Source organism: Ochotona princeps, chromosome 16, assembly GCF_030435755.1.
Source record: "Ochotona princeps isolate mOchPri1 chromosome 16, mOchPri1.hap1, whole genome shotgun sequence".
Classification (NCBI taxonomy): Eukaryota; Metazoa; Chordata; class Mammalia; order Lagomorpha; family Ochotonidae; genus Ochotona; species Ochotona princeps.
The window spans coordinates 47,371,597-47,382,594 of NC_080847.1; the positions used below are offsets into that span (position 1 = coordinate 47,371,597).

Consider the following 10,998-nt stretch of genomic DNA (forward strand, 5'->3'; position numbering starts at 1 on the left):
CCTGGGCAGTTTGCTGGAGGCTTCTGGGATATAACACCAAGGCAGTGGACTGCAGCCCCTGGGAAGCTGTGGGAGCAAAGGCCTGAGTTTTGACCACACCAGCTGCAACAGCAGTAGCAGTGGGTCCCCACATGGTCGCCTGGCCCTGGCCCACTTGCTCTCAGCCTTTGCCTCCTAGGCAGCCATAGGAGTCTACCTGGGGACTGTCCCACGTCCTGCAGGAACCTGCTAGCCTCTGCGTACCCCCTGAAACCCTGAATGTGAGGGCGGTGGTGGGGTGTGCTGTCCCCTGAGGGGAAGGATGGAGAGGGATGGGACAGAAGTCTTGCCGAGGCTCAGTTTCCTCCCTCCCTGTCACTGTTTCATGGTGGAGCCTTAAGGCAATTAATTTTAAAAGACATATTAATATTTTATCTCTCGCTTCTGCACTCTGCTCAACAGTGTACACAGCTTCTGGGAACAGCCAGGCCTGTGATTCCCATGGGTCAGCTGAGCCAGGCCTGGCGCCTCCCCTCCCTGTCCTGGGGATGGAAAAGCCTGGACCCCCTTCGCAGTGTCTGGAGGAAGGGGGCAGGAACTGGGGAGTGTCTGGACTGGACGTGGGCAAAGCCTAGGCACCACTGGTTGGAGGCAGGGAGGCATGGGGCAGGGGGCAGGGGACAGGCAGTAGGGGCCAGCCTTGTTGTTCCAGGGGCTCTTGGAGGTGGCCCACTTGCATCGGCCACCTCATCCTGGAGAGAGGGATGCGACTGCCACAGCTACAGTAGACCACACCTTGACACGCACCCTGAGAATAGTCTCATTGCCTCCTCCTTGCCTGACTAGACAGATAGCGGGGTCTTAGCATCCCCATGTGTGAATGGGAGTGATCTGTGACCACTGAGCCAACAGAGCAGGACCTGCAATGGGAAGAGATGGGTCACTTGCAGATTCGGGCCTTGCTGCATCTCAGGACATGGCAAGGGGACAGGGCACAAAAGAGACAGCGAGGCAATGAAGGGTCCTTGTGTCCCCTGAGGGCTTGCTTTATCTCACTAGCAGCATCTTATAGCTCCGCTTGCCCCGCAAAGGACAGAGCAGCTTGAGCAACAGCCCCAACAGGGTCAGCATACAGCAGGTGAGCAGTGTCAGCAGCAACCTGCTGAGGGCCGAGTGGGGCAAGGTGGGTGGCGTGTCCTCCTCTGCCCGGATCTTGGAAGCCTCTAGTGTGGCCTGGTTGCTGAGCGGATTGAAGCGGGCTATGAACTGCTGATTCACGAAGCACTTGCACACAGCTGGCTTGAAGATCTTCAGCTGCTGGCCCCCCGTAACTGGGTCCAAGATGGTGCTGAAGTCCTTGCCAGAGAGCTGATCCTTCCAAGTCAGGGGGACTTCGTCGACCTCCCAGATAACGGGCCTAAAAGGACACCAAGGTCAGCTGTGGTGGGCAGTGGGGAGTAGGGTCCCTCAGGGAGGAAAGGGGACATTGACATTGAAAGGGAGCTGGAGAGAACAGGGTCTTGCTTGCTGGGAGCCAGCAAACACAGCACCCGCTGGGAAAGCACCATGTGGCCCCCCAACAAGGGTGCATGGCCTTGGACTTGGGAGTGATGAACTCTTATGTGGCGGTCATTGGGAAGAATCGGTGGGCACATTCTCTCAATGACTGGTGCCCTGGTGTCATGGCCTCCCCTCTCTCCCTCCCTTACTCTGTCCTACCAGACCGGGTTAGATATCTCACCTCCGGGACCTCTACCCCAGCTGTCCCTGCCACGTGGAACACCTGTCCTCAGTCACGTGGCTCCCTCAACTTCTTTTGATCTCTGCTAAAATGTCTCCTCCTGGGGCCAGCACTGTGGCACAACAGGTTAAGCCTCCACCTGAAACACTGGTATCTGTGTGAGTACCTGTTAGACAGCCAGCTGCTCCCTTTCTGATCCAGTTCCCTGTTAACCCATCTGGGAAAACAGTGGAGGATGGTCCAGATGCTTGGGTTCCTGCACCCACATGGGAGACCTGGATGGAGTTCCAAGCTCCTGGGCTCAGCCTGGCCCAACCACTGCCACTGCTGCTAATTGGGGCATGAGCCAGCACATGCCAAGCTATCTCTCTCTGCAACACTGCCTTTCAAATAAATAAATCATAGAAAAAAGAAATAGCTCCTTCTCAGACAAGATTTCCCCAACCCCTCTTTTAATAGCCATCTCTCCTCTTCCTGTATCTCCCCTACCCTCACTGCCACCTAAAACACTGTATACTTTCTCCATCTTGTAATCAATAGATTTCCCTGCCCCCTTGGGGTGAGAGACCTTGGTCAGTACCCAGAACAGTGAGTGGATAGATCAGGTGCACAACACAGTCAGAATGGCCGAGGACAGAGGGGATTCTTGCAGCACAACCTAGCGGCAGGAAGCCACAGCATCACAGCGGCCAGCTTCCCGAAAGGCCTCGATGACCTCCCCAGCCACCAAGGCCTTTCTGCACCCAGTTGCACACTGCCTGCACCCCCCGCCCCCAAAATTCGCAACCTTCACAGAAACACAGGAGGACAATGATATTTGGAAACCTGTTTGCTATAGATGTCATTAGTCAGAATGAGATCATCCCAGGGGAGGGTGGACCCTGAATCCCACACCACTGGTGTCCTGGTGAAGAAAGGAGATGAGACAGAACACAGGAAGGATGCCAAATGACGATGGCGGCGGGCAGGGCAGAGGCACAGCTGTAAGTCGGACAAGCCCAAGGGTCTCTGGCTCCAGCCGGCAGCGGTTCAAGAAAGACAGGTAAAGGGAAGAGGTCCTGCTGATACCTTCTGGTCTCCAGAGGTGCCATCAACGAAGTGAGCACATAAAGACCCAGAGGCCTGGGAGAAGCTGCACAGCTGTAAGGTGGCAGAGCTGGGAGCAGGACCTGAGTAGGTGGGAGCCCAGAGCCTGAGGCAGACAACAGCCACTCGGCTCAGTCCCCTAGCGCTCAAGATAAGTCTGGACTCCTTGGAGGCCCTCCCAGGGTCCCTGCAACTACACCTGGGGAAGGCCTGGGTGGCTGATGTGGACAGGCAGGGTCCCCTAGAGATGAGAGGTGGGACTCATTGGGCTTTTCTTACATGTCTGAACTGGGTGCTGCTTTAACACTTAAAGGAGGGGGCAGGAGGAGAGGTCAAACACTGAGATGGAGAGAAAGAAGCCACAGCTGGAATAGACAAGGACAAGAAATTGGGTGGTGGAGGTAAGGCAGATTCCCCAGTGCTGTAGAGATGCCCCTCACATTGTTCGGATACTCTCTCCCTGACATGCCACATGAGAGAGGGGCTAAGTAGGGCTCATGGGAAAGGGCAAGAGGACCCCATGGCCAAGTATGTGGAATTTGAGGTCTATGACACCACAGTCCTCCTAAAGGACTAAACAATGCTTCCTGCTCCACTCCGGGTCCCCTAAAGTCAGAGCTTGGAGGGGCCTCTGCCCTTTGATGGAGAAATTCTTGGATCATGGAGCTCTGTCTCCATGTCGGATCCCCTGCAATTCTCATTCTGCAAGGTTCCAAGCTCAATGGGGGAATGCAGAACAGTTTGGGACCTGAGGGCCATGAACGAGGCTGTCATTGTACTCCATGCCATGGAGCCCCATTTCCTGCATTATTCTAGTCCTACAGGGCATCACTTGGTCCATGGAAGATGTCTTTCCCCCTTTACATCCAGAATCCCGGCAGTGTTCACCTTGGACTGATCCATTCTCAACTATGCTTCCTGGAGGCTTTAAGGGTAACCCTCAATTTTTTGGCCACACCCTTGCCACAGAACTCAGAGAAACTCAACTTGACACCTGGAGCCTTCTTACATCGTATAAGACATCATCTCTATCTGCAGCCCTGCTCAGTAGAAACCATGTGAAGATGTCATTGCATTTGCTTTGTCTTTCTTTTTTCCTTTCTTTCTCTCTCTCTCTCTTTCTCTTTCTTCTTTCTTTCTCTTTCTCTTTCTTTCTTTCTTTCTTTCTGTCTGTCTTTCTTTCTTTCTTTCTCTCTTTCCTTTTTTTTTTTTTTTTAAAGGAAAGTAGGCTAGTATGTTATACCAGCTCTGCACTTAGGCAGTAGCCCACCTGGACTACCTCCTGGTGCTGGGAAACTCTGTCATTTTGCTTAAGTGAAAGGAAACAGACCACCTAGGAAGCCACTCCAGACAAACGAAACAAAACAAAAAACACATTGAACTGCATTCCTGGGCCAGCAGGCTTCTGTGAGGTGTGGACTCCAGGATCTGGGTTGACAGCCAGACACAACCTAAAGCCTTCCAGGGTCCTGGTATTTACGCACTTAGAATACACACTGACTGCCCTAATGGAAACATTCAGGTCTCTGCGCTAGGGACTCCTAATTCAAATCAGATCTTCAGCCTGTCTATAGTTGAAGGACAAGGACCATCCCTGAGCAATCTCACCCTAAAACGCATCCCAGATCACTGGCCCACGTTCTAGAATAACTATACGATTCCCTAGACTGCCTACCTCATTCAGTCTCAGACAACCAACTAGCCCTGGATTATCTGTTGGCAGAGCAGACTGGAGCACGTGCAGAGATCAAACTGGCCACATTTAAGCAACAATGGGCTTGAAGCTGGCCTTGTGCCACAGCATGTTAAGCCACTGCCTGCTATCCTGGCCTTCCCTATGAGTGTCAGCATGAATTTTGGTTACTCTACCGCCACCACTACTACTACCTCTTCTTCTTTTTAAGATTTATTTTCTTGAAAATCAGAGTTATGCAGAAAAAGGCATAGACAGAGAGGGAGATCTTCTGTCTCCTGGTTCAACCCCCAAATGGCCAGTGTAAAGCCAGGAGCCAGGAGCTTCTTCCCAGTTGCTCATATGAGTGGCAGGGGCCTAAGCACTTGGGCCATCTGCTGCTCCTGCTTCCCCAGGCCATTAGTAGGAAGCTGGATCGGAAGTGGAGCAGCCGGGGATTGGAATGCTCAGATTGGTACCCATGTGGCATGGGTGGAGGCCACACCCACTACGGCATAATGCCAGCCCCCTGCTCCACCCTGACCCAGATCCCTTCTAATGCACCTGGGAAAGCAGCAGAAATGATTCAAATATTTGGGCTTCTGCCACCCACGTGAGCGATTCAGACGGAGTTCCGGGTTTCTGGCTTTTAGCCAGCACTAGCCCTAGCCATTGTGGACATTTGGGTAGCGAACTATCAGATGGAAGATCTTTTTTTCATCTTTAGCTATAACTCTGCCTTTCAAGTAAACATGACCAATCTTTAAAAAAAATTTAAAAACAACACCAATGAGCATGTGAAAGAAGATAGCCAAAGGATTTACAATCAAACCAAGTGGCTCCATGGTTTTGCTAAGGGAAAGTCTTTGGCTTTGTTCCTTTGCAAGAATTGCTCTCCCAGGCCTGGCGCGATAGCATAGTGGTTAAAGTCCTCGCCTTGCACACACCAGGATCCCATATGGTCTCTGTTTCTAATTTCGGCGGCCCTGCTTCCCATCCAGCTCCCTGCTTGTGACCTGGGAAAGCAGTCAAGGATGGCCCAAAAAACCTTGGGACCCTGCACCAACATGGGAGACCCAGAAGAGTTCCTGGCTCCTGGCTTCGGATCAGCACAGCACTGTCTGTTGTGGTCACTTGGGGAGTGAACCATTGGATGGAAGATCTTCCTCTCTGTCTCTCCTCCTCTCTTTATATCCACCTTTCCAATAAAAATAAATAAATCTTTTTTTTTTTTTAAATTTCTCTCCCTTCTCTGATGGAATTCTTAACTTTGCACCTTCTTGGCCCTTCTGTACTCAGCCTGAAACTGGTGTGTTCCAGGAGTCAACAGTTGCATGTCAAGGTGATGATCAGGCGAGGACCCCAGGCTTCACCAGCCCTTCATGACAAACCTCTAGTGAAACCCCTCCATCGTTAGGAAGGGATGGTCCTTCCCTGAGGAACAAGACAGCCTCCTGACACAGCAGGCATTTTCCTCCTTCAAGTGCCCAATAAAGATGAAGGGATGTTGGCTGACACTGTGGCATAGTAGGATAAGCCTCTACCTGCAGCTCCCGCATCCTATGCGGGCATTGGTTCAGCTCCCAACTACTCTACTTCTGATCCAGAGCCTTGATTATGGTCTGAGAAAGCAGTAGAGGATGGCCCAAGTCCTTGGGTCCTTGTACACATGTGGGAGACCCAGAAGGAGTGCCTGGCACCGGGATCCCATATGGGTGCCGATTCTAGTCCCAGCGGCCCCGCTTCCCTCCCATCCAGCTCCCTGTTTGTGGCCTGAGAAAGTAGTCGAGGACGGCCCAAAGCCTTGGGATCCTGCACCCATATGGGAGACCTGGAAGAACCTCCTAGCTCCTGGCTTCAGATCAACTCAGCACTGACCACCGCAGCTACTTGGGGAGTGAATCAGTGAATGGAAGATCTTTCTGTCTCTCCTTCATTCTGTAAATCTGACTTTCCAATAAAAATAAATAAAATCTATATATTTAAAAAGATGAAGGGATGGATAGGAGCAGGAAAAGATAACACAGGTGACGAGGCTACCAGCGCCTCCTCGCAGCCCTACTTACTCCATCCCAACCACCTCATTGTGATGCAAAATATTATTATTTCAACAAAACACAACTGTAACCCTGAACCAGCAACAGCCTAGAATATCCAACACAGCTGCTGCTCACACACCTGCGGGGCCCTGGGGGTCACACAGCAGCACGGGAACCAAACTGCCATGGCTGACACTCCTCTCATCATGTACCTGATGCTCTAACAACACTTCTGACACTTCCCTGACAGTCCTCAAGGCCCCTCCCACACGCCACCTCCCCCATGAATATTCAATCCCCCCCATTTCTCCAAGATCCTCCCACTGGGAGTCTCCAACTCCTCAAGATTCTCTAAAGGGAGAACCCCAAAACCTGTCGCATTGATGTTCGGGTTCTAGCACCTGTAAATGGAAGCCACGGGGCAGGTGAGCTGCACCGATTCTGTCTCCTCGCTGAAACTGTAGCTGTCAAACATGACAAAGTCCACAAGGAAAAAGGGTCCAGGTTGGCACTGGGCATGGCAGCTTTCCACCTGCAGCTCGGGCCTCATGCGGTTGGTCCACACAGCAACTGCCGCCAGGTGGAGCCAGCAGGGAATGGGGTTCTCCGGGGGTATCTGGATGTAGCAGTAGCCCACACGTTTGCGCTCCCCAGGTGTTCCACACTTGTTACAATCCTGCCAAGGCTCCCAGTGGGTGAAGATGAGCTGGTTGTGGTCCAGGCTCAAGCTCTCGTTCTCCAGGGGTAGCTGGCCCAGGTCCTTGTGTGTAACATGCAGGTTGGACACATCTTGAAAGTCAATCTCATACTGTACAACTTGTGTGTCATTCTTGTCCCTGCAGTGGTAGACGCCTGTCTGGGAGGGCGATGGGTTGGTGATGATGAGGTTGCCTTCAGGCATCACGTGCATGTTGGGGGGAGAGTAAGCACTGGGGATCCAGTCACCATTCTTGTGCATGAAGAAGTGGTACCATTTGGCTCCGGTGGCATTGCAGTGTAGGAGGATGGTGTTGCCCGAGAGGAACGCCCGTTGGCATACCTGGCCACGGGGGCAGGTGACAGACACATGGTATCCCAACACTGGGACAGCCAATCCCAGCAGCAGGCACCAGGTGGTCAGCATGGTGAACTGGGGCCAAACTATGGGCCGGGCCCCACACTGGGCTTTGTGAGGTCACCCAGGAGCACTGGCCTTGGCCTTGGGTGGCAGGGTGACATGCTAAGGGTGTGAGGTCACCATACCCTCCTGTTTTGTGACCAGCTGGTGGCCCAGTGCAATTTTTTTCCCATGCTTTCTGTATTCTATTCTAAGGATAAGAAGAAACCAAGTTTGTCTGTTCAAGGCTTTCTCTACTGACTGTCCCTCTTGCTTCCCAAAGAGGTGGGTCTATACTCAGAGCAGTGAGACAATGACATTACAGTGGCACACATGAAAATTCAACACTTTTTTACTCCTCTGAACACTTCCTACACCCCATGCCTACCAGTTTTATCTAAGATTTATTTATTTATTTGGAAGGCAGAGTTACGGAGGGAAATGGAGAGAGAGAGAGGTCTTTCATCTGCTAGTTCACTTCCCGGATGGCTATGGTGACTTGAGCTGCACCAGACTGAACCTGGGAGCCAGAGTTTCTTTTTTTTTTTTCTTTTTTTTTTTTCTTTTTTTTTTTTTTTTAAGATTTATTCATTTTATTACAGCCAGATATACAGAGAGGAGGAGAGACAGAGAGGAAGATCTTCCGTCTGATAATTCACTCCCCAAGTGAGGCACAACGGGCCGATACGCGCCGATCCGAAGCCGGGAACCAGGAACCTCTTCAGGGTCTCCCACGTGGGTGCAGTGTCCCAAAGCTTTGGGCTGTCCTCGACTGCTTTCCCAGGCCACAAGCAGGGAGCTGGATGGGAAGTGGAGCTGCCGGGATTAGAACCGGCGCCCATATGGGATCCCAGGGCATTCAAGGCGTGGACTTTAGCCGCTAGGCCAGGCCGCCGGGCCCAGGAGCCAGTTTCTTTCAGGTCTCCCATGTGAGTGGCAGGGTCCCAAGCACTTGGGCTGTGCTCTGCAGCATTGCCAAGCAATGCTGGACTGGAAGTGGAGCAGCCAGGGCTCAAACCCCAGTGCCCCTATGGGATGCTGGCAGTGCAGATGGCCGTTTTACTGACTATACGCCAGCGCTGGCCCCTCCAGGTCCACTTCTCAGTAAACTCTCACTGTTATATACCTTGCATACCACTCCCTTAACCCTCCCTCTAGCTACACTGTTTCAACCTTGCTGTTCCTTAGATAGGTCTCTCAGGGAGGAGGGCTCTTGTCTCAGAAAATTCATGGATGCGGGGGCCCAAGGCCTTGGGCCATTCTTCACTGGTTAAGCAAGGAACCAATCTGAAATGGAGTAGTTGGGATTTGAACCTGTGCCCATATAGGATGCTGGTACTACAGGTGGAAGCTTAGCTTATTAGGCCATAGTGGCTATCATTCTAATCATAGCAATGAGTAGGTTAATTCTAAGCCTTGAGGTTGCCTTCTGGGAGAAAAGACAGATGCTAAACAAACACATCGCAAACAAGATCAAGTAGAACTGACTCCTATTCCTCAAGGCACGTATGTTCTAGACCATGGCCGTAAGCCCTAGACTACGACTAGGAGCCAAGCAGGGAAATAGGGAAAGAGAAGGAGCGGACACAGTGTGGGAGCCATTGAATGGCTGATTGGGAGAAGCTGGATATTCCCAGATGCCTGGGTAGACAACAGAGTTGAGAGGACTGGCATAGGGGAGAAGATTCCCAGGAGGGGATTGGACCCGTATGGCCGCTTTCCAATGTGCTGGAAGGGCTTGGGGGCCCCAGTAGCTGTTGTGGCCAAAGGAGGCAGAAGGCAGGTCAGACTTTTGCTAAGATCCGCCCCTCCACTCAGTTCTTTATGGCTAGGGACTGTTTCAGTCATGTCCCTGGCCCCTATCTATGAGGACCTCTGTGGGCTGTGCTAAGCCTAAGGTGTGACCTTACCCCTCAGGAGCAACAGCTTCTGTGGCTTCTCTGCCTGAACATTGGACAGACACCTGCTGGGCTCTCAGATCATCCCATCCATTCATTCTGCTTCCCAGGACCCTACGAAGTCCCTCCATCTAAGGAATTTTCTCCCCTCTCCTGTCTTCCTCCTCTTTTCTCCACCTCCTCTCTCTATCACTCTCTTTCTCAGGCTCCTCCTTCTTCCCCAAGAATCTTTCCCAGGTGGTAGAAGCTGCAAGGAATCCTACTTCTGACTTTCCTCCTAGGTCGGGGAGAAGAAATGCTTTGGCCTCTCCAGAGCGTTTTTCACAATGCTTAAAGTAGAGCTTGCTAAGCAAAACCTAGGAGCCTTCCTAGGAGAATCCAAGCATCCTGCTAGCCTCTCAACGTTGGCAGGCTTCTGCTTACTGCTACCATTGAGTAGCTCGTATCATGGATAACGGTGATTAGGCAATCCTCTGGTGAGATGGTTAAGCTGCCCCCGATCAACATGGCAGTACCTGGGTCTGATCCCCATCTCTGGCCTCAGCTTCGGACTCCAGTGTTCAAGGGAGGGCCCAGGTGGTTGGGGTCCTGCTGCCCATGTAGGAGACCCTGACTGAGTTTTCTGGCTCTCAGCTTTGCCTCAGACCAGCGAGCAATTGAGGAGTGGAACAGCAAATACAATCTCTCTATCTGAATCAATACAAAGTAAAAAAAATAACTATGTGGTGGTATTGCTGCACAGATGAATAAGTTGTGCCTGCCAGGATTGTGCACCTGCACTGGTGTGGGCCTGTGAATCTTGGTTTCTAAGTCATATTTTGTGTCTTCCTGTGAATCAGAAGCTGTGCGGGCAGGGACTAGGTTCCTGCTAGTCGCCACCGTGTCCCCAGCATCAGCCATACAACTCAGAGGTGGGGAATTTCTGGTTAAAGATGGGCCCGGCACTGCAGCATAGTGTATGAAGCTGACAGCTGTTGTGCCAGCATCCCATATGGGTGCTAATTCAAGTCAAAGCTGCTCCACTTTCCAACACAGCTCCCTGCTAATGGCCTGGGAAAACAGCCAAAGATGGCCCAAGTGCTTGGGCCCCTGAATCCATATGGGAGATACAGAGGAAGTTCCGTGTTCCTAACTTTGCCTGGCCAGCTTCGGTCATTTTGCCATCTGGAGAGTGAATCAGCAGATGGAAGATCTCTGTCTTTGCCTCTCTGTAAGTCTGTCTTTCAAATAAATAATAAATAAAAATACTAATAAGCCAGTGTACAGACTGACTGGGATGGCTGGGAAAAAGAGCCTGACCTTTAGGGAGGGAAATCCCTCCCCCAGGTAGGCACAGAGGTAGAGGATCCTGTCACCTGTAGAAGAGGCCAGGAGCAGCCAGGATGCAGAACCTGCTGACATATGCAAAGGCCAAGGCTAAGGGCAGACCATGCCAGGCAGGACTGTACACCCACTGGCACATGTGAGATCTAGGGCTGTGAGTAGGC

The 10,998-nt window shown here is 51.9% G+C and overlaps 1 protein-coding gene across 1 annotated transcript; it reads right to left on the minus strand.

Moving 5' to 3' along the window:
• Positions 1-996: 996 nt before the first annotated feature.
• Positions 997-7,692, minus strand: FAM187B (family with sequence similarity 187 member B). Its single transcript, XM_004595126.4, has 2 exons — positions 6,919-7,692; positions 997-1,396 (listed from the first exon to the last, which is right to left on the minus strand). Exons 1-2 carry the CDS (start codon positions 7,638-7,640, stop codon positions 1,027-1,029), a joined length of 1,092 nt encoding a protein of 363 aa, XP_004595183.2. The 5' UTR covers positions 7,641-7,692; the 3' UTR covers positions 997-1,026.
• Between the last annotated feature and the right edge of the window lie 3,306 nt (positions 7,693-10,998).